The following is a 23764-nucleotide window of genomic DNA, read 5'->3' on the forward strand; positions in this document are numbered from 1 at the left end:
TAAAATTAAATAAATAAATAAATTTAAAGAGCTTAAAAATAGATTTTAAAAAAAAAGACAAAAGGGGATCACTAAGCTTTCACTGAATAAAGTATGAGTTGTCTGGTGGGCGCAATTTTGGGGCCCTAAATCCACAGAGACTGCTGTTAGGTATGTGGGGGATGGGAGTTCTTTGTTCTGTGATGCAGTGATGACCTCAGGGTAAACTGCCGTTAGGCTGAGGAAAATGGAATGGCTGCCAGAGGGCCTGCTTGGGGCTGAGGGGGACACAGGGCTTCTCTGGCGCCAGTTGACCCATGCCCTGGCCTGCAGACACTGTGGCAGCAGCTGCCTTCTGAGTCCAGGGAACCTGGTAACACTATTCTTGTTCGTGGTTTGGCAGATCCAGAGGTGGTGGCAGCTTGCGAGATGGCGACAGCTTCAGCCCTGGTACTCTGGGGACAAGATGCAAGGCAAGGTGGGTGACATAGGTGTGCAGCTGAGTAAATGACTCACCACATGAGTTCAGGTGAGGAATCACTGACATCAATGTGGGCTCAAAAGAGTGACTATAAGCCTTAAATGTGAGGCTGGGTGACTGACCGTTAACACTAGATTTCAAGCCAGCTGAATGATCGTTGACCCTAGATGTGGGGTTATGTAAGGGAATGCCGATCTCCAAATGTAGTTGGGTAATGGCCATTAACACCAGATGGGGGGCTTCCCTGGTGGCGCAGTGGTTGGGCGTCCGCCTGCCGATGCAGGGGACGCGGGTTCGTTCCCCGGTCCGTGAAGGTCCCACATGCCGCAGAGCGGCTGGGCCCGTGAGCCATGGCCGCTGAGCCTGTGCGTCCGGAGCCTGTGCTCCGCAAAGGGAGAGGCCACAACAGTGAGAGGCCTGCGGACCGCAGCAAAAAAAAAAAAAAAAAAAAAAAAGACTGAGGGCTTAACGGTACATCTTATGTCTCTGAAAAAGTCTTCATGCCTGATTGTATCTTTCTCCACTCCCCAGGGCCTACCACTTCTGTACCGCGTGGCTTTCCTTGATCGCCTGTGGAAGCAGAAGTCAGGGAATGAAGAAGAAGAGGAGGAGGTATCTCTGGATTCACTGAAGCCATGTTCTCTTCCCAAAGAAGCTCCTATTGGAGAACAAGCCACCACAGCCCCATCCCAGCCATCCTGTGATTCTGAGGGCCTCCACAAGGCCACAGGGACACTAGAGCAAGTACTCACGCAGACCCCAAACCCTTCCAGATCCTTCCCCACCTTTCAGATCTTGACCAACCTGCCTGTGAGGCACAAGACAGCATCAGGGAGCCACCTACAGCAGAGAAAAAGCCAGCTCTTCTGGGGTCTCCCCTCTCTGCACAGTGAGTCCTTGGAGGCCATCTTCTTGAGCTCAGGTGGTCTCTCTCCCCTGAAGTTGTCTGTCAGTCCTTCTGTTTTCTTTAACAAGTTTGACTTTCTGCCTAGAACCCCAGTATTGCTGCTTCCCCAGTATTGCTCCCCAACCCCAATTCCTACACATGAAGTCCATACTACAGAAGATCTGGAAGGAATAGCCTCTGACCCTCAGCAACTTTCCTCCCCATTTTCCCCTCCTGTCCCATCACTTCCCCTCCATCTTAAATCCTTTCCCATGGACCATAAGAGAGTCCTATCTGGCACTGAGGCAAATACACAGTGGCTTACACAGCAGAGAGAGGTCCCTTGGGTCTCTGAGGATCAAGCCCTGCACCCACAGCCTAACCTCCAAAGAACCAGGTCCTCCAAACTCTTCCATTCATCTGAGGTCTGGTGGAAGGTGCCATGGGATCTTGGCCTCCAACAACACATTCCAGACTCACTCTGTGCCTCCCTAGCAGAAAATCCCGCTAGCCTTCCGGGAGCCCTAACTAGGTCTGAGGCCCCATGGAGGGCCATGGGGCAAAATGAGGACCCCCAAACCCCTGAGCCAGCAGCGCCAGCTCCCAGCCTAACCCCAGCTTCTCTGCCAGAATGCCAGCCAGTCAGCCCTATAGGAGGCCTCTCTGGACCTGAGGCCCTCTGGGAAACCACAAGGCGAAGAGAGAATCCTCAGATCTCTGAGTCTCTGACCTCAGTCCCTTGCCAATCTGTAGCCCCCGTGACAGAGCCTCAAGGAACCAGTACCCTGGAAGTTCCACCTGTATATGAGACTCAGTGGGGAACCACAGGACATAAAGAGAGTACTCAAGTCTTTCCGCCCCCAATGCCAGCCCCCTGCCCTCCCCCACATCCCCTGCCAGAACTCCAGGGAGGCAGTCCCCTGGGAGATCCATCTGGATATGAGCCCCAGTGGAGATGCAGAGAAAATTCAACAAACCTTTGGACCTTTGAGCCCCCAGCCTTGGACGTCGACCCAGGACTCCATGGAACCATGCCTGCATGTGTCCCATCAGGATCTGAGACTCCGTGGAAGGGCACACAGAGCAGAGAAAATCTTTGGGTCTCTGCAGACCTAGTTTCATCTCCCAGCCTTCCCTCAGCCTCTCTGCTGGAGTCCCTGGGAACGGGTGCCCAGGCAGTCTTGTCTGAGTCCAAAGCTTTGTGGGAGGCCATGAGGCAGACAGACAACCTTTGGACCTCAGAATCTCCAGGCCCTGGCCACAGCCCATCTCTAGCTCCTATTCTAGAACCCCACAGAATCAATCCTGTGGGAGGGCTCACTGGGTCAGAAACTGCATGGAAGGACACTGATCATTCCCAGAATTCCTGGGCTTTTGAATCGCCATCTCTGGCCTTCAGCCCACCCGCAGTTCTTGTACTGGATTCCCTCAGAGCTAGCCCTACGGGGGTCCTGTTTGATTCTGAAGCTACAAGTGGGGACATAGAAAGGAGAAAGAACTCCTGGGCCTCTGATCTCCCGGCTTGCAGCTTACCCCAAGACCCACGTGGAGCCAAGCCCTTGGGAGTCCAGTCTGACTCTGAGCCTACTGGGGGGGACATGGAGCAGAAAGAAACCTGTTGTGCTCCTGTGTCCCCACTGTGGGGTCCCAGCCCATGCCCAAACTCTATGTCAAAGTCTCATACAAGTGAGCCTACTGGAGACCAATGCAACTGTAAAGCTGAGGGGGAAACAGTGGAGCAGAGAGAGAACTGCTGGACCATTGAACTCCCAACTCCAATCCCCAGGTCACTCTCTGCTCCTCTACCAGATCCACACATTGACCTTGAGTTTGTGTGGAGGAATGTGCAACAAAGAGGGATCCCCCGGGACCCCAGCCTTCTAGCAGTGGATACCCTCCAGTCAATATCCTGGCCTCCCACCCACGCTGAAGCTCTGAAGATTGAGTCCAACCAGCCTGGCCTACCCAAGGGAGAGCTGTTCCCAGGGGGTAAGGCAGAGACTCCATCCTCCCAGGGTGAGGCTATCCCAAAGGTGCCCACTCACTCTGAGATCCAGGCCTGGCACTGGAGTAAAGAGTTGGAACTCAGGCTGAAGAAACTAAAGCAGAGCCCTGCTTCCAGATCTCTTGGCCCAAGTCAATCATTCGGCAGCTCCTCTGCCCTGAGCTCCACAACTCAAGCCACCCAGAGCCTCTCTTCTTGCCCACCACAGCAGATTCATCCCCTCAGTCTGTGCCCCAACTCTTCAAGCTGTCATCCCCCCAAACCTCAGAGCACAGTAACTCAGCCTGTCCAGGTCCCCCACTGTTATCACTCCCATTCCTCTATCCAACCTCAGCTATGGAAGTCTGGCAGGGCAGAACAAGGGTCTCAGAAAGAGCAAAGAATGAATGCGAAGATGGTGTCCCAGATCTCATCCCAGGGGTCATGTGTTCACTGCCCAGGCCTGGAAGGGCCCTCATACCCTGAGGTTCCAGCCTCAGGCAAGAGACAGGACAAGGCTTCAGCCCTATCTTCAGCCAAAATGAGAGAGAGCCCCAGGAAACCCAAAGAAGGAGACCACGGAGAAGGGGATGCAAAATTGGGGTCAATAACAGTTACAGGGAAAAGCCACCTAGCCCAGGCCAGATTAGCAGAGGTCCCTGTAAGCAGACTTTCGCAAAGATCTCAGCACAGGGACCAGAGCTCTCGACACACTGCTCTCTCCCCGCAGCCTCACTCCAAGGCTCCAGGTTCCCAAGATCAGAGAGGGGTAAGGCTGGGAGCTGGTAACATCCTGGCTCCTTGGTTCTGTAAGCACTGACCTTGGGCCCAGAAGTGTCTTTCCTCCCCCACACCTCAGGCTCCCCTTACCAGGGGTCTCCAAAGGATGTTAGCCAAATTTCTGGGTACCCATGGACCCCTGCCCACCAAATCCAGTCAGCAGAGAAAAGGCTGGTAGTACTGGCACCCAGTATAAGTACTCCAAGACCTGAAGCCAAACCAGTTGGGGGGTGGAGACACAAAGGAAATCCTAATAAACTATCTGAACTAGACAAATCCCACTCATGTCTTTTTGGGAGTCTGGGGTACTGGCAATGACGGTTCCCTGTTCTGCTGCAGCTGTTATCTCCTCAGGATCCGGTCCCAGAAGTAGAGAGCTCAGGATTCTATAGGCTTAACTTTCTTTTCAGGCTGTTCACAGATGATCAACCTGGAGTCTACAACCTGGAGTCCTCTACAGGGTGAAGCTGTTAAGGCCAGGGGAGCACAGACCAATGCTGCCCTTGAAAAAAACTTCACAGCAAGTCAACAGAAGAAAAATATATCCATTCACACGAGCACAACTGGTCTGGGTCTAGGCAGCTGCTCTTGGTCCTGGGTATGGTCCCTTTCTTCACATACTTGATACACAAGTTCCCCACATATGTTTCTAGCCAATTCTTGTCAGCCCTCTGCTCTTCTCTCTCTAGTTTAGCTCATGCATCCCCAAGGCCACAAAAACAAGTCCCTTTTCATATGTTTAGCGATCGCGGAATTTATTCTATAATTGCCTGTTCATATCGTATATCCATTTTTCTACTGCACTGTTTGCTGGGTATTTTATTACTTTTCTACTGCTGCCATAACAAATTATCACAAAACAACATAAATTAATTTTATTAGAAGTCTGATATATGTCTCACAGGGCTAAAATCAAGAGGTTGGCAGGGCCGCACTGGATAGGATTCATTCCTGGTCTTTCCCAGCTTCTAGAAGCTGCCCACATTCCTTGGCTATTGGCCCTCCTCCTCCATCTTCAAAGTTAGCAAAGGCAAGTCAAGTTCTTCTCACATCACTTTTTCCTCCCTCTCCCACTTTTCCAGACACTTTTAATTACATTGGACCCACCTCAATAATCCAAGATACTCTTCCTATCTTAAAGTAAGTTGGCTAGCAACCTTAATTCTATCTGTAACTTTAATTCCCTTTTACCATGTAGCACAATATATTCACAGGTGCCAAGGATTAGGACGACGTGGGCATTGGTGGGGGGGTTTGGGAATGGCATTATCCTGTCTGTCACAGATATTAACTCAACCTGTTACATATTCTGCAAATAATTTCTCCCAACCTGTAGCTTATTTTCTAATTTTAAAGCAATTTTACCATGCCAAAGTTTAAATCTACCAACGTGTTCCCTTATGGATTCTAAAACTTTCTTCTAGCACCCTCATGGATGTTTCTTTGTTTATTTATTTTTGGCTGTGCCGTGCAGCATGTGGGATTTTAGTTCCCCAACCAGGGATTGAACCCGTGCCCGCTGCAGTGGAAGGGCAGAGCACTAACCACTGGATCACCAGGGAATTCCCATCGATGTTATGTTTAGATTGTTAATCTGTTTTTGAGTATAGTATGAGAAGAGAATCTAACTCCCACAACCCCCAAAAAAGATATCCAATTTTACCAATACCACTAAAAACATAATGTCTTGAACCCATTCCATTAAGTGCCATATTTCAAAACATGGGTCATTTTTTAACCATCTCTAGGCTTCAGGATCCACCTATCTAACCACCTACTAGTATTGTCTCATATACAACCTGTCTAAAACTTAACTCATTTTCCCTTTAACCTTGTCCTCCAATGTGCAAATTCCTATTGAAGGGGTGTACAATATCCACCCCAGTACTGAAGCCAGAAGCCTGCTCCTGACTCCTCCTTTACCCTCACGCCCCAATCTAAAAAAGAAAAAAAAAAATTATCTCTGGTTATTGGGAATATTATATAATTTTTGGCTGCATTACAGATCTTAGTTCCCCAATCAGGGGTTGAACCCGAGCCCATGGCAGTGAAAGCACCAAGTCCTAACCACTGGGCCACCAGGAGCTTCCCCAAAATAAAAGTTTTTTTATACAGTGAATTGTTGGGGCTTCGCTGATGGTGCAGTGGTTGAGAGTCCACCTGCCGATGCAGGGGACATGGGTTCAAGCCCCGGTCCGGGAGGATCCCACGTGCCACGGAGCGGCTGGGCCCGTGAGCCATGGCCGCTGAGCCTGCGTGTCCGGAGCCTGTGTTCCGCAACAGGAGAGGCTGCAACAGTGAGAGGCCCGCATACCACACACACACAAAAAAGTGAATTATTGGAAACTCCCTGCCAGTCCAGCAGATAGGATTCAGTGCTTTCACTGTGGGGGCCTGGGTTCAATCCCTGGTCAGAGAACTAAGATCCCACAAGCCGCACTGTGAGGCAAAAAAAAAAAGTGAACTGTCAATGAAAAAAAGTGAATTGTCGGGCTTCCCTGGTGGCGCAGTGGTTGGGAGTCTGCCTGCCGATGCAGGGGACACGGGTTCGTGCCCCGGTCCGGGAAGATCCCACATGCCGCGGAGCGGCTGGGCCCGTGAGCCATGGCCGCTGAGCCTGTGCGTCCGGAGCCTGTGCTCCACAGCGGGAGAGGCCACAACAATAAGAGGCCCGCGTACCGCAAAAAAAAAAAAAAAAAAAAAAAAAAAAAAAAGTGAATTGTCTATACACAACAATGCACATGTGGTTGACAATACTGTACTGTACACTTGGAAATTTTTGCATGAATTTTATGTTATTTTGCCACAAAATGAAAAGAAAAAAAAGTTCTCTAGCCCTGAAATCTGACGGTTACTTTCCTGCCTAAACCCCCAGAGGACCCACAAGATCTTTAGAATGGAGTTCACACCTGGCATTTGAGGTTCTTCACAATGTGATTTGGCGTCTCAGAATTCACTCCCTTGCTGTCAACCTGATGCTTCTTAAGCATGCTCTGACCCCATGTCAAGCCTCCCACCTTCCTTTAACCCCAGCTCAGACAGCCTCCACAGCCTTCTCAGATTCTCCTATCTTGGTAGTTTCCCCTTCCTTGCAGCCCCATAACAATTTGTCTTGTTGATAGCACTGCTTTCCTAATATTATGGCTATCAAGCCCTTCAAAGACAGTGAGGTCCTGTGAGGTCAAGTCCACATTCCCAAACCAGTGCTCTTCCCAATCTATAACATTCGCTCTACTCTGTATAGTTGGTTGAGAAAAACAGTCAGAAGGTACATGCTTCCCTCTGCCTCCTCTCACTGTTACTATTCTGTTCCAAAGTTTTATTTAGCCCTAACTGTCCAAAGGTCTAAGCCCAACTTACCTGCTGGCCAGGAGTGGAACTGAAGGTACTTTCCTTCTTCCTCCCCACCTATCCACCCCCAGAAAAATAATCTCATAGTCTCAAATACAATGCAATTCTGAATTTCCACTTGACATAGGGCCATTTAATGAGTCTATGCAACTCTGAATAGCTTTATGAAACATCCAAGTCCTATATTCTTTTTTTTTTTTTTTTTTTTTTTGCAGTACACAGGCCTCTCACTGTCAGGGCCTCTCCCGTTGCGGAGCACAGGCTCCGGACACGCAGGCTCAGCGGCCATGGCTCACAGGCCTAGCCGCTCCGTGGCATGTGGGACCTTCCCGGACCGGGGCACAAACCTGTGTCCCCTGCATCGGCAGGCGGACTCTCAACCACTGCGCCACCAGGGAAGCCCTAAGTCCTATATTCTTAAGTCTTTTTAAGCCCGCAGTAGGTTGTAGGGCAGGGCAAGATTAACAAACCGTTTAACATTTGCTCAGTTCAGTCTAACTAATGACTGGCAGCCCTGTGTTCCTCCTAGGCATTATGTAACCACTACTCTCAGGGCTACTTGCAGGATCAGTGTCTTGGACCCCAATATATTTCAAGATGTTAGATTTATAGTTACATCTTTGCTTTTGCCTCTGTGGTGAACTGTTGGTCCTCCATGATCTAATTTGATGCCATATTCTTGGTTAGAAATGCATCTTCTAATCACAGCACTTATCCTGTGGGAAGATTGGCTATAGTAAGATCACATTCCTATTTCTTTCTGGGACCCCTGTAGGGAAAAAGATGAACTGCCTATACAATTTGCCTCTTGGTTTAAGTATGCAGGCTTCTGCAGGTGCATTTTGACAATAAGCAGTCCCTCACACTGCTTTCTACATTTTACATAGCACTGTCAATCATTTTATCAGACTAAGAAATCTTGAGGCCCCAGAAGAGCTCCATGCCTTGTGTGACACTACACTGCTATAAGCACAAGTGCGAGAAGCAAAACCAGGCCTCTCACAAGTCTGCTCTTGCTTTTTTCCTAAAGAATCTATAAAGCTCCAACCATCTTCCCTATAGACACACTTCGTGTTTTAAGTGAGTGCAAAGCAATCATTCCAACACAAATTTTTATCACATATCAACCAGTACCTCTACCTATTTTGTGGGATCTTGCCTTCTGTTCTGTTCCCATAGCTTGATGCAGAGGTACCAAATGTCTTTACCACAAAAGACCTTGTCTTTGATCTTACTGAGGTTAGGTTGCCACAGGGATGAGACAGAGTGACAACGTCCAGAGTAGGAAGACTGAAAGCTAAGCCGTCAGGATACCTAAAATGGTAGGAAAACCAAAGGAGGACCAAAGACAGGATCCAGTGGAGAAGTGTCACAAGGGACAGTCAATGCAAATCACAAAAGTGCAAGAATATCTACTTCACAGCACATGAGTTCAAGATGCCCCAGTTTAATCAGCCAGTGTAACTATCTTGAGTCCTTGTAGTTTACCTACCTATGTAGATCAAACCAGAGGCTGGTATAAGTACTAGAATGACTAATTTGACTCAGTGGATTATTTTCTCTGCACCATACTCCTTCTTCAATAAGGCATCGAGGTACTGATTCCAGAAGCACTAAGTGATTATGTTAGTACTTGCTGAACGAAGAGGATACTCTATACCTGGACAAAACTATGCAAGCAATCATCTGAAAAACGAGGAGCAGGGGAGGATGTTCGTTTAGAAAGAAACACATCCAATACTAGAATTTTATATTAGAAAAAAAGCTATGTTTTCATAATACAAATTACATAAAGGTGGACATAACTGTAACTGATCCTCAACCAGATCATGAATATATGAAATTTTTAGATGCATCAAGAGAACATCCATCTCCAGACAGAGATTGTATCTTTCTACAACTTTAAGATTTTTGGAGGGCACCCCAATCCAGCCTTGGTCAGGAAAAGGGGACTCTGCAGGCCTAATCTTACCATCCACATCAAATACAGGTACAGGATCCCACATTCACCACATCTGGAGCTCCATCAGGCTGTTCCCCCTCCACTGCAGTCCTATCCAGTGATACTGCAGACACTGGGCGAGGCAGCAGTATACCAATGTTAATCAGCAGGGGAAGAGGGTGCAATCTTACTTCTAGAATTTCACACTTGGAAGAGTGCCTTGGCAGTGAGGAGTAGCCCAAGGCCCTCCCAGGAAAAGACGCAGGCACAGGGGCCAGGACTCAGGCTCCATTTTGACCCAACGTTTATTCTCCTTTTACAACATGTCATTTTGGTTTAGAAACTGCTTGTGATTAGTTTTCCAACATTAACTCAAAAGCATGTAAAATAAGAATCAACCTACTCTCTATATAAACACCCAGCAACTGTAGCCCTTCACCCTCCTGCCCAGGTTGGGTAGGGGGAAGAAGGGAGGGCTTGGGCAGCATTGAGTGAAGTGCAGATGCTTTACTGTGGGGAATGGCGAGAATGCCTTTGTTCACACCCAGAGGTCCCCTGCACTGCCCCAAACTACAACAGAAACGGCATGGGCCCAAGGCCCAATTCGTTGATGGTAATTCACTCTCCGCCTCCCAAATGGAAAATCGCTTTTATTTTATCGCTTTTGTTTTCTATTTTTTTGCAACAGCAAGCCCCGGTCCAGAATCTGACTGCGGCTGAACTGTTCAGACCGAGGAGCGGAGCAGGCCGTGGGCACACCCCGGTCCCTCCTGGGCGAGCGCCCCCACCCTCAGGGAACAAGGTCCAGCCAGGCCAGCTCACTGCGCGCTGGCTACCACCACTTAGCCATATAGGTCATCGTCATTATCTTCCGTGTACACACTGCCACCTGTGCCAGCGCCACTGCCCTGACTGGGGCCAGCTCCACCTTGGTTTCCTGAAGGGAATCTGCACGAGAGCAGAGAAAAAAAAGAGGGTTAGGGCAGGGCTTGTGTAGGATTTTCACAACTACCCATTCTAGCCCCCTTAGAGTTCCAACTACCTTGGCTGTAGAGTCCCCCAAGATAAAGTAAGCACTGCCCACTGAAACCTAGTTACCTGAAGCTGCCAAAGCCCCGACTCTGTTGAAGGGTCTGAGCAAACATCTCATACTTCCTGATGTCATTATCACTGACAGAACGGCGGGCAAAGCGCATGGCTTCCTCAAAGTGATCTCGGCGGATCTCAGGAACTGGATCATCCTCTTCTACCTCCTGCAGGATAGGTAAACACAGACCACCGGGGCTAGTTAAGGCTCAGCCTGCATTCCTTCCCTGGCCTTCCTGACCCCATTACTGCAGTAGCTTATGGCAGAGGCTTAGAGGACTGGGCCTCTCCAATAAGCTGGGCCTCTCCTGAATAGGCTGCCAGGCCAATCTTCCTAAAACCGAGTCAATGCCCTGCTTAAAAACCTGGCAATGCATTCTGGAAAAGGTAAAACTGTAGGGACAGAATTCATATCAGTGGTTACCAAGGGCTTAGGGTGGGAAAAAGCAGCTGATTAAAGTGGTATGAGAGGGACTCCCTTGGCAGTCCAGTGGTTGAGACTCCGTGCTTCCACTGCAGGGGTTCGACCCCTGGTTGGAGAACTAAGACTCCGCATGCTGCAAGGCATGGCCAAAAAATTTAAAAAGTGACACGAGGGAACTTTTGGGGATGATGGAAATTTGTCTATCTCAACTGTGGTAGCAGTTATAGAACTTATATATTTTGTCAAAAAGCACAGAAAGAGTACACCTAAAAAGGACAAATTTTATAATATGTAAATTATACCTCAAAAACCTAAAGTTTTAAAAAGAAAATGTCAATGGCTCTCAGTGCTTATCACATCTAGATTACACCTTACCTACTGGCCTCACTTCCAGCAACATATGATCTCTTCAATTCTACCCAGGTTTTCCCAGTTCCTGTAATCCTACTTCTCAAGCAGGTTATTTGGGTGACTTATTTACTTTACCCAAATTCTACTCTCTCTTCACAGCCTAGGCTCACACCCTATCTCTTCTACTGAGAAGCCACTCAATTGCTATGATTTATGAGACTGCCCTCGGATCAGTGTACCAGTAGTTTATAAGCTTTGATGAGAGGGAGGAGAGATGTCACAGGCCCCCTCTAAAAGGTAAAGAAAGCCATTTATTTATTTATTCACGAAGTCAGTCTCTAACACTGTGCCATGATACAATGGGAAACAAGCAAGATGATATAGAGTCCCTATCTTTATTGACCTTACACACACACCCCACCAAATTGTGCATTTAATTCAAGGAGTCCATGGAACACCAGGGGTAGGTCCACAGACCCTAGGTTCTTAGCCCTGCTCTATTTGTTTCTCTGCTGATCTCTTCTCAGCCTTTATAATTCCTGATTGAAGGGGTTATAAGCTCAGCATTTTCTCTTTGACACCCTGCTAAACATCTCAGTCAGGTGATCTTTCCAAAACCTTATACTCTCTAACTCTAGGGCATTGTGGAGACTGTCCCCTAGTCCCCACAACTGGAACATCTGGGGAAAGGATGCAGACTCACCATGGCTGATGGGTTGGTCTGCCTCTCCCGTTCTCGCCTGATCTCACTCTCGATCGATTCACGGATGGCCAGCTTGCAAGCACGCTGGCAAATCTCTGTCAAGTCAGCTCCAGAGAAGCCATTAGTCATCTTAGCCAGAAACTCCAAATCCACATCCTTAAAGAAGCAACATATCTATCTTAGCATTTAGTCTCTCCTCCCCTGTGATACATTGATCTTTGACCATCCAAGCACTCCCAATTCCAGTTTGTCCCATCTTCTGCCACCCTGTTTTATCCCTTATTCTAGATTACCCTAATATCCTCAAATCTTCCATATTCCCTTTTCAACCATAACCCCAGGAATCCCCAACAGAATCTTGTCCAGGAACCAAACACCACTCCACACAGCCTGCAGATTCACAGAAGTCCCCATGACCCCAAGACCTTGCACCTGCCTTGGCAACTGGGGACTTGCGCAGGTTGGCCTTGAGAATGGCAACACGGGACTTCTCATCAGGAAGTGGGATGTAGATGAGCTGATCAAGGCGGCCAGGTCGCAGAATGGCAGGATCAATGATGTCAGGCCGGTTGGTAGCGCCAATGATAAACACATTTTTTTTTGTGGACATGCCATCCATTTCTGTCAGGATCTGGTTGATGACTCGGTCAGCAGCCCCACCACCATCTCCAATGTTGCCACCACGGGCCTTGGCAATCGAATCCAGCTCATCGAAGAACAGTACACAGGGGGCAGCTTGGCGAGCCTGTGTGAGGGACAGATGGACTCAAGCATTAGCACAATTGGATCTCTCAGATCTGAGAAGGAACGGAAGATAAAGTGACCTTCACTGCCCTAGCTGAGCTGCCAGAATGAGATGGTTTTAACTCTCCCAAAGAACAGCCTCCACCCTTAACTTGTCTCCAAGCAAGTGAATTGATAGCCCAGCCACCTACAGCTCACCTTGTCAAAGATTTCTCTGACGTTGGCCTCAGACTCCCCAAACCACATGGTGAGCAGCTCAGGACCCTTGATGGAGATAAAGTTGGCCTGGCACTCATTAGCAATGGCTTTGGCCAGCAAGGTCTTCCCACAACCAGGAGGTCCATAGAACAGTACTCCCTTGGAAGGTGTCATACCAAACTTGAGGAATTTGTCTGGGTGCTCCACAGGATACTAGGAGGAAAAGCAAAGAGGGTTCAGGGATACCTCCATAGTTTGAAAGAAACCTAACCAAACAGAAGCATCCTCCCACACCATCCCATGGTGAAGACCCAGGTTCCCTAAAAGCAGGCTCCTTAGTGCCTCCAACCAAAGAATAGCAGGTTCCTGAATTATGCTCACAATTTCTGCAATGAATCTGACAACACCCTAATATCACCCAGCTCAATTACAATGTACTGAGGCAGTGACTCACCCTGGACCAAGCACCCTACCTGGACCAGCTCTTGAAGCTCACGTTTGACATCCTCCAGGCCCCCAATGTCCTCCCAGGTCACCTGTGGTACCTCTACCACAGTTTCCCGCAGCGCTGATGGGTTGCTCTGGCTCAGGGCCCACTAAAAAGGGAAGAAAAACTGGGGATAAGCCTTGTCAGAGGAGATCCAAGTGCATGTGTGTGTACCTGAGATATGGGAGAGACCCTTACTCGGAAGTCATCCATAGTAACTGCCAGGGAGTTCATGACCTCAGCATCGATGGTCTCGTCCTCCAGGTCAATGAGGTCCATCTTCTTGCGGATGGCCTGCAGAGCAGCCTCCGAGCACAGGGCTGCTAAGTCAGCGCCCACATGCCCATGAGTTTCATTGGCTACCTGCAGAGAGAAGATCTACTTACTATGCTGTCTCTGAGACCTAGCTGCCTTAGGAAGCTCGGAGACAACAGAATCCTGGCCCCTTTCCCTGACTTCTACCTCTGGGTCCTTCCGTTTCCCTGAACACATACTAGTGGCCCTTTCATTGGCTGGGTTTTAAGTATTCAAACCTGGACTTGGGGCCTGGAAATAAAGCTGCCCTCCAAATTCTGGTTCACTCTAATTCAGTGTCAACCGAGAAACATGCCAACCCTAATTTCCTGGATTCAATCTGAGATCACTTCCCTTCCCCTGCACAAGAATCAAAATCAATTGCCTCACATCTGAAGCTTATGTCCCTAGTCAGTTCCCTTCAACTGCCTGGAAACAGATATCCTAACTTCTGGCCAGCCCTCATCATCACTCCACCTGTTCAAGGTCCACATCATCTGCCAGCTTCATGTTCTTGGTGTGGATCTGAAGAATTTCCAAGCGTCCTGTAGCATCAGGGATTCCAATATCTACCTCCCTGTCAAAGCGACCTGTGAGAAAGTGCGTAAACATAGACAGGAATCATTTCTGGTGCAGAGGGAAGAAAAGGCAGGCTTAAGGTGACCAACCATCCCAGTTTGCCCAGGAATGTCCTGGAGTTAGCACTGAAAGCCCCATATCCTGGGAAATCCCTCAGTCTCAGGCAAACCAAGATGGGTAGTCACCCTAGACATGACATGGAATAAGGGAAAGGGAACCCTGGGCCCTAACACTGCAAAGAGCTTCAAGAAATCCTCAGGATTAGGTGACTTAGATGAAGGACAGATGTGGGATCAATGGGATTAAGGCCAGTAGAGCCACAATCTCCCCAAGAGCAAGAACAGCAAAAAACGAAATTGGGGTCCTTACCAAATCGTCGTAGGGCTGGGTCAATGCTGTTGGGTCTATTGGTTGCCGCCATAACAATGACATGGGCTCTCTGCTTTAGGCCATCCATTAGGGTCAACAACTGTGACACGATACGCCGTTCCACCTCTCCATGGGTCTATCAGAACAGAATGTCTAGTCAGAAGTGAAGTCAGGACCTTTCAACACCCCACTATCCCCTCGGGTAAGTTCCTACTTTCTCTCTTTTGGGAGCAATGGCATCCAACTCATCAATGAAAATAATAGCAGGAGCATTCTTCTCAGCCTCTTCAAAGGCTTTACGAAGGTTGCTCTCAGACTCACCAGCCAACTTGCTCATGATCTCAGGACCTGAAAGCACATAGAATAGATACAATGACAAAACTATATCCTTTCTCAATCTCAAAAGAAATCAGCTATCTTGTTCGCCCAGTCCAGAGACAGGTCCTAGGTGAGAATGTGGTAATAACTTCTACTTACTTTCTCACAGCCCCTACCAACCATTATCCCAGGGTAGCCACCAAGCCAGGATAAAAAGTCAAGGAGCTCAATACACTTATCTAACAGTTGAGCTGGAAGTACGAAATGATAAAAGCAGATGCTATGGGACCTCTGGCCAGAGCAGAAGCAGCACACCAGTTGGACCTCTACCAGCTAAATATCATTCTCAAAGAGAGAGCTGATCTCAGTCAGCCTTCCCCCAAACCATCTCAAATAAGTAAGCATAGACATTTTGAGTTCTCATTCTAACTTACTCCTCTTAAATGTCTTCAGCCTGTCCACAATCTTTCTCAAGGTGGGGACAGATCAGGCAGCACCAGAGTAGAATACCATCCCCTTGTTGCTTATCTGTCTGCAATATACTTTAGAATAAAGATACTGAAGTATACACGAGGATAGGTACACAAATAAACATGTCTATGAGTTCTCCAGCTCATGAGACTGGGTCACGCTCAGCTCAGAGTTGAGTCCAGCCTAACACAAAGTGAACCAAAGCTCCTACCATTGATCAAAAAGAAGAAGGCGCCAGTCTCATTCGCCACAGCTCGAGCAATCAGGGTCTTTCCAGTCCCTGGAGGTCCATAGAGCAGGATTCCCCGAGGAGGCTGAGGACCAGTACAGAAGGTGTGATTAGGTTCAGACTCCTGCCTTCTCCCAACCCCAGCCACCCTAAAATGGCTTGACAAGGGCTCCATCTAGAGAGGGTGAGAATCAGAGCTCAACTCTGATACCAGTAAGAGTGAGCCCTCAAGCAGCAGCTGCTAGGAAGACAGTTTACTTCAGACCATACTCAATCCTCTTAGCAGCAGAGAAAATACTGCTAGAAAGCTGATAATACATGAATGCATAGGAGACAAAGAGCAGAGAAACCACACTAAGAGACTTAGTGTGACTGAGTCTGAAGATCCTGAGACTAGGGAAAGCAAGAGGCCATTAGGCCAAGGGCCTGAATTTAGACAGACAAGAACCAAGGACTAGCTTAGACATTTAAGAGTGTTGGCCAGAGGCTCACGCACTCCAGTAATCCCAACCCTCCAGGATTTATTATCATGTTGGAATGCCTTCCCTTACCAACTACCACAAGTATTCCTCTTTGAAGTTGTCTTTCATCTTCAGGGTGTCCCATGATATGGGAATGACTGGGATGTTACATTTCAGACCAGCAGTTCTCAAATATTTTGGACTCAGGATCCTTCACACTCTGCAAATTTCCTTAACTTCTACTTCTACTGGGCAGCACTGTTCTAGACAGGTTGGCAAACTATGGTGAGACTTTATTTACAGGGTCCATTCGATGAAAATGGTTTTTACCTTTCGAAGGGTTTTAATTAAGAAAAAAAAAAATGCAACAGAGAACTTAACTGGCCCACTCTGTTCTAGACCATTAGTAGCGTGAATGAATTTAGAGCCCTCTATAAACTCAAATACAGTACTTCCTCTCTAATTCAAGGCAATGATGAAACATATGTATGAAGACGTCCAAGAATTAGACAGCAAGTACCTGTTAATCACCACCCTAGACAATATCCTACAGAGCCCAGGATGCTCACCTTCACACCAATTGCCTTGAAGAGAGCAGGATGCCTCAGGGGCAGCTCCACCATCTCCTTTATCTGAGCTAGCTGCTTCCTGCAGCCACCAATGTCATCATAGCCCACTTCATTCAAAGACTCTTCCTCATCCTGAATATGGAAGAGACAAAGAAAAGGAGAAAGCAGGAATAATACTATTAGCAAAAGTTGAGTTTCTCCAAATCTGATAAAGAGAAATCTGCTATATGAGAAGATTCTCCTCTAAGGGGATCATGCCTCAAAGAACAACTCTAAAAATCCCAAGGAAAAGATTTCTTTTGTTTTGTTTTTATTTTTATTTATTTGGCCGTGCTGTGCAGCTTGTGGGATCTTAAGTTCCCTGACCAGGAATCGAACCTGCACCCTGAGCAGTGAGAGTGCAGAGTCCTAACCACTGAACCGCCAGGGAATTGCCAATTTTTGCTTTTGTTTTATTTTAATTATTTACTTACTTATTTATTTATGCCAAGGCAAAGATTTCTAGCATAGCCTTTCCCTATCACACTGTCCTTAGTCTTACTGGGATGGGCTCCCCTAAGACCTGAAGCTAGAAACTGTGGGAAATAAATGCACAGGGGTCTAGATGCCAGCATCAGCACCACTTCCTCAAAAATTACTCCAACCACTTAGACCTTTTAGGTTCAATCTAGGTTTTTAAAAATTATTGGTATCAGATACTTCCAAGAAACACCTAGGCCCAGAGATGAATAGCTAGGTTTTCCACCTCTGGGAAGAAGCTTTAGCTATCAAGTCTGGATATTCTTTGGAACTACCACACAACTGTTCCACTAAGGAATCACAAAGTAGGGTACCGGGATCAGGGAGAGAACTCACCTCTCGTTTGATAGGCTCCCCTTCACAGTGAATCACTGTGTCTGGAGCAACAATACAGTAAGGACTGGGATCTGTCTCCACTACTTTGAACTCTACGGCACGCATTCCACCCCGGACAAGGAAAATGTCTCCTGTGAGAGCAATCAGCACAAGAGCAGTTAGAGGTATCTAGTACCAGACCAAGTGAGAATTCCTCATCAGAACCTGGGATCTAGAATGCCAAGTTCACTGGATATTGCCCTTTCTCCTTCCCATCACATCTGTTAAGCATTAGGCAAAAAGAGAAAGTGAGCTGTGAAGAGTCCCTCTGCCACTCAAGACAGTGAACAAAACCTGACATGTCAGAAAGACGCCCATAAGGATTTTTGACTTCTGGGATATAGATAACCCGGGCTTTCATGACAACCACCAATGGGAGAACTGTGCTAAATATTGAGTACACTTTGGACAGCCAAAATGGCCCACCTCTTCCTTCAAAGATAAAAAAAGAAGACAGCTTACTCTACTGGAGCAGGGAGTGGGAATAGGGAAATGGGGGAGTGGAAGGAACGGGGGAAGGAGAGAGTACACATGAGCATGTGTACAGAATGTGTGTGTATAGACACACATATGAGAATGAGACGAAGATATCGCAAGGTTTACTCCTGGGTATCCCTACAAACAACCACCCTTAAGTTCAGTCCCTAGAATTATTTCTCACCTTTCCGGATGGGTCGATATGCTTCCAGGAAGTACGGCTTAAGGTAAACCTCGAAGAGATTGCCAGTGATGCCTTCCACCGTGTCATCGATGGGTAGTACATGGATACGTTTGCCGTACTTCACATCAGGGCATGGCTGGATGCTGAGGATGACAAGCAGACTCCACGTTACCAACCAAACTGCAGCCCCAAGCACTGGGTGTCCAAAAGGGCCTGGCATAGAGAGCCGATGACAAGCGAAAGAGAAAAGGCAGGGAATGGCTTTAGGTGAAGAGAGGGAAGAGGGTAGGGTGGGAGTGAGGGCAAAGAAACAGCCAAGCAGAACAGCTCACACGCAGGGTGGGGTAGTAGGGGGAGCCTCTAGAAGAAGATGCTGGGGTGGCCCACTCCCAATCAGTGAGCCAAAAGGAAGACCTACACATCTGGAACCCTCACAAAGACACAAGAGGGAAGGTCTGCAGTGAGAGATATCCAAGGATGACCCATTCTGGTCAGTATTTGTAACCCAATGTTACAAAGGGAGACCTTAGTCTGACAAGTGTCAGAGTCAGAGAAATAGAAGTGAAAAAAACAATCTCAGTCAGGTGGTCAGAGCACCTTGAGAAAGTGACTAAGCACCTCCAGGAAGAAGGCTACATGAAACCTAGAATCCATGGAAAAGAATCAGAAGCCTGAGATGCTCCTGGCCAAGTGACAGATGGTTGGGTAGCAGTGGCTAGAGATGACTCCAAGATGGGGAAGCCTCTTGCCTAAAGTTAAGTCTAAAATCACTAAGACTGGTGCTATCCTAGGTGTGGCTCAAACTATGACTCTCTCCTAGATTAACTTGGATGTTTATACAAACCTGTTACAGGACCACCTCGTAGCCCATACTCCCATCTCATTCCAGCCCCAACAAAAGCCATTAATGCAACCCAGCTGTAAGGTTACCTGGCAGATACAAACACTCAAATGGCATCCTAAACCAGGGTCTAAGGTGTGATAAGTTATACCTCTGGTAGAAAAATATAAAGGTACCAAGAAAGTCACAGAAATGCCAACTTGTCCCAAGGGTCATGCAAAGGTAGGTTTTGAAGTCCCAGAGGCAGAACCAAAACCTAAAGACAACCTAGAAACATAAGTCTTCCCATGGCCTGCAAACTCCCAATATCTGCAGCTGCCAAGGCCTTGGTGGGGGTACTGCCTGTAATGCAGGCTGTCTCTGGCCTCCCATCCCTGAGGGGCCAAGAACCCCACACACACCTGATGACATCCCCCAGGTGTACGCGAAGGTTATTCCGAACAACTCTATTCATTCGAATCTTCTCATCAGAACATGTGTCATCAGAAAGCACAATGCACACAGCTTCCCGCCTCTTCTTTCCTTTCAGCAACACTGTGTCACCTCGGAACAACTGCAGCTCATCCATCTTGGGCTGAGGAAAGAAGGTTAAGGCCTTTGGGTCACTGGGCCAGGGGGTAAGCAGCAGCCCTGGAGGTTGGGATTCCCAGTAAACCCCACTCTATCTGTGGTCACTGCAAGAAAAATGAGAAAAGAAACCTGGGAAAAGCCCTCAGGTTAAGTATAACAAGCAAAGATTGGACTGTGGACCCAACTTACCTGGGACAAGGATACCACACTGTTGTCCTCATTGATGGCTTCATCAACAATTAACCGATTGGGACGGTTCTTCTGTTTAAGAATGGCTGTTGATAAGTCATCACCTTTTGAACTAGAAAGAGAAAATGAAGTCAGTTCCAAAACATATTCCAACAAGGGCCCCACCAGTTTCTACCAGCAACTCTTGGTATTCTGTACTGGTATCCTAGCTGTAAGGCCCCAGGTGATCTTGCCCCAGGGCCAGGATACTAAGAAAACAAAATAAAAGTGGAGACTGAGCAGTATTTAGAGAAATGAAAATAGTCTCAGACAGTATAGAATAGTGATTAAGAGAAGGAGTTCTGTAGTCAGACCTGTTGGGTCTGAATCCCAACCCTGCCACTTAACTGTGATCTTGGGCACGTTATTTAACCTCTCTGGAGGTGGATGTCCTCTTCTGTAAAATGGGGACTATATTGGCACCCATCTCAGAGGATTACTGTCTTAAGCAAGATAATGAATACAAGTTCAACACAATGCCTGGCATATGGTATCAACAGTCAGAATGATTAGCACTGCAGAACATAGCACAAGCTCTTTCCTTGCTAACCTTCTTGCAGAAGGAAGCAAGCAAGGCAATCTCCCATAGGGCTCAGGGAGGCCCCAAGCCCCATAGAGCAAGCCTGGGAACAATGAAGAATCATTAGAGTTACCCTTCTTACTGGCTAAAACCTGCTGAACGCCAGAGCATTCTATGTACCACAGGAATGCAAAGCAAACATGATCATATTTGGAAAAAAAACAACAACACACACACACAAAACACTAACAGATCTGGAACCTTCATCAGAAAGAAGCTCAAGCTCAAAAGGAATCTCAGAAACCTCTGCAAAGACACACAACTCCATGGGGTTGGTTCAAAAAGTTAAAACCAAGAAATGCTGAGACATGGGGCAAATCCAAATTCCTCTCACCCAAATCAAGGTTGCCTGAGTCTGAACTGAGTTTAAACTATCTAAATAGTTTCTGCCATTTCCTAAAAGCTAAGATCATTCATCCGACACCAATTTCTCACTTAGCTCATCTCCAGCCTTCACTAACTAGACTCAGTGGGCTCTCCCTCTGAAGAGCTACCTCCTCTTAGTAAGGCTAAGGAAAACATGAGCATTAATCAAAATAAGAGGGCCAGACAACATAAGAAGCCAAGAAATAAATAAAAAGGAACCTTTCCCATGGATTATTTCTTCACTCAACATTCACGTGTGTGTGTGTACACATATACATAAAAAATACGTCAGGCATCGTTCTAAACATATGTCAACAAAAGAAGACAAAAAAGTATTCCTATTGGAAATACCTTCACAACTTGCAAGAAAAAAAGATGCCTATGCTCTAGAATACCAGCTAGGGAGTTACGGGATTTTTTACATCTTTTGGTTCTGATATGCTCAAAAGAAATACAAATCCCATTCATCTAAAAAAGTTGCAAGTTTTCTGCTGACCCTCTCACATAGGCTGCGTCTTTATTCATTCCCTTTTAAACTAGTTTCCAAGAATGGAGTTTCCTTAGGTTTAAACTTGCCTCCCCCAACCCCAAAGTGGTGGTCACAATGCTGCATACTCTTCCAATGCTTATCAACACCCTAGAAAGCAAGCATGGTCAATATGAGAGTTGAGGGCAATTTAAATCCATCCATTCTCCCTCTCCCCTATGCATTAAAATACCCTTCAAGGGCTGCCCATCTTCCCGTTTGATGTATAGGACCAGGGCTAGAGAAAAACAAAATGCCAGATGCCTCTAGTCATCAGTTTGTATTTTAACCCCAAAGCTGCATTCTAGGAAAACCTCCAGTCTGCCTACCATTCCTGACCCCAGCACTGGAGATGAGTGAGATGCTCTTCCCTTAGAGTAAGGACCTTTAATTCCACATCTATCTATGAGATCAAAGGAAGTAATCTCTAAATGAGGGAATTCAGTTTGATCAAGGGCCAAGAGCAGTCCCGAATGCTCTTTGGGGACATCCCGCTGGTCTTATGCATGAGTCAGGCCCTTTCCAGAACCCCAATGGGCCACAGGGGACTTGGACAGAGTTCAGGTAAATCATCAAGATGACCTAGAGATCAGAAACTGTCTATGAAGCCAGGTTCCAAGAATTTTGGACTTTTAGTCTTGGAAACTAAAGACTAAGAGACTACTTTAATTCTTTATTAAGCAGTCCTTTTAAATAGGCACCTGAGTAATACTTCATCTCAATTCAGAAACTTGAGAAAAAGGAACACATCTCAAAAAAAACTAAACTCTCAAGTCAGGAAGGTGATTTGCATAAAAGGGTTTCCATAGGATGAGGGTGTCTTCCCCCCGCCCCCCCTACCAGTATCTAAAGCTCTTAATTCTAAAATAGGTAGAGGTGGCCACGTTTTATCTGATGCTTTCCTGAGCAGAGGGCTCAAGATTTCTCAACCTAACTGCTTAGGTTAAAGGAACGTGTGTGTTTGACTAGTTAAGGCAACTCTAACTCTCACACATCAAAGGCTGAAATCTAGAAAGGCTCACAAAATACGAACTGAAGTTTGAATTTTAGCAAGAACCTAATGAACCTCATTTCACAACATCAAGGAAAACTGACTAAAGCCTTCTCGTATGAATAACAACAGGCCTAAAGTATGAAGGTGGCCAGATGCGAAAGGCTGGGCCCGCCTCTCCCCAACAGCCTCTCACCACTCAGGTCGTAGACGATGCCAACCACAAGCCAGGCCGAGCCGGCTCTAAATGTGGCCGTCGTGAGCTTCCCTGAGCTCGCCAGGCCTTCCCCTGCTCCGGCCTCCGCCTCGGTCTCCGGGCTCTTAAGGCCTTCACGTGGCCCAAAGTCCACGCCCACCGGGCGCAGTTAGGGCGTTGGGCCCGCGGGGCCTGCACTCTCTGGAGACCAAAGGCCTAGAGCGGGTGGCAGACCGGATCGCAGGTGGGCGCCCGCAGGCCCCGGGGCGCCGCGCCAGCAGCGTGGGCCCGCAGACCTCACTAGGCCGGGACGGCCGCCCAGAGGAGCCAGTCATGCCGGCCCGGGCCTGCATGACACAGCACGATCTGGCCCAGGCCCCGACCCAGGCCCAACGCAAGCCCCGCCTAGGGGGCGCGCGGGGGCACAGCAGGGCCCAGATGGGTCCGCGACTCCTCATTCGTCCCCTTCCTCTCCTCTCCTCTCCCTCCTTCACTGTCTCCACCTCCTAGACGCGCCCACAACCAGGCCCGACCGGGCCTACCCAGCGCAGCGGGTCTGCCGGTGCGCGCACCCGCGGCGGGCGGACGGGCGCGCGCACACACTCACTCAGCTCCGGAGGCCATGGCGCGCGCCTCTCCCGGCGGCGGCTGTGGCGGCCCGTGGGTAACGGCTACAAGGGGTGGCAGGCGACCGACTGGGCCGGGGCTTGGTTCTCCCGGGCGGGGGACGAGCGGAGCGACAAACCCGCAGACGGCCTCCCTTTCGCTTCCTCCCAGCGGCACCGGGGCGGTGGGCGGGCGGGAGACGCTGACGCCTGATCCGCGAGGGGGCAGCGGCAGCAACAACCCAAACGACGGCTGCAGACGCTTCGCTAAGACTGAGCCGAGAAGAGCCGAATCATCGGAAGGAGAGGTGCTCACACCTCAGCCAATCAGCGACTGCCCTGGGGACTCCCGCCCGCCTCTCCGCGCCTTCCCCCAGCAACCCGCGGACCGAAGCCAATCAGGAAACTCGCTTGCTGCCCGGCTCCCGCCTCAGGGATGCAACACGCCTAGTAACGCCACGGCAATTGGCCGCAAAGATACGCTTCCTCGACGGATCGAGATTCTCGACCAATCAACGAAAGGAAGAGGGCCAGATCGACTGGCGAGAGGAGGCTTTATCCCTGGGAGGCAGGCTCTCCCACTTGGCTCCAGTTCATTGGCTCCTGAGCTTATCCTGCTA

At 48.3% G+C, this 23764-nt stretch overlaps 2 protein-coding genes across 2 annotated transcripts; one reads left to right on the forward strand and one right to left on the reverse strand.

Annotated features, from left to right (window-relative positions):
- The first annotated feature begins 226 nt into the window (after positions 1-226).
- SPATA31G1 (SPATA31 subfamily G member 1) lies at positions 227-4288 on the forward strand. The gene is given in 2 exon segments (XM_059071686.2): positions 227-457; positions 992-4288. Coding segments are annotated over 2 exon segments (3528 nt in total).
- A 5402-nt stretch (positions 4289-9690) lies between these two features.
- VCP (valosin containing protein) lies at positions 9691-23582 on the reverse strand. Its single transcript, XM_059071665.2, has 17 exons — positions 23147-23582; positions 19842-19953; positions 19484-19656; positions 18242-18384; positions 17542-17672; positions 16687-16818; positions 15639-15741; positions 14853-14986; positions 14639-14774; positions 14168-14280; positions 13595-13759; positions 13383-13505; positions 12910-13122; positions 12404-12712; positions 11968-12123; positions 10502-10656; positions 9691-10351 (listed from the first exon to the last, which is right to left on the reverse strand). The coding sequence occupies exons 1-17, from the start codon at positions 23161-23163 to the stop codon at positions 10246-10248; spliced, it is 2421 nt and encodes an 806-aa protein (XP_058927648.1). The 5' UTR covers positions 23164-23582; the 3' UTR covers positions 9691-10245.
- Positions 23583-23764: the final 182 nt, after the last annotated feature.

Source organism: Kogia breviceps, chromosome 8 (genome assembly GCF_026419965.1).
Source record: "Kogia breviceps isolate mKogBre1 chromosome 8, mKogBre1 haplotype 1, whole genome shotgun sequence".
Taxonomy (NCBI): domain Eukaryota; kingdom Metazoa; phylum Chordata; class Mammalia; order Artiodactyla; family Physeteridae; genus Kogia; species Kogia breviceps.

Excerpts from the sequence above, each read along its gene's own strand:
- VCP (XM_059071665.2), bottom strand. Across the intron at positions 19,657-19,841 it reads GTGTGGTATCCTTGTCCCAG|CCCAAGATGGATGAGCTGCA; the intron begins GTAAGTTGGGTC and ends TTCTTTCCTCAG. Across the intron at positions 10,352-10,501 it reads CGGGGCTTTGGCAGCTTCAG|ATTCCCTTCAGGAAACCAAG; the intron begins GTAACTAGGTTT and ends GCTCTCGTGCAG.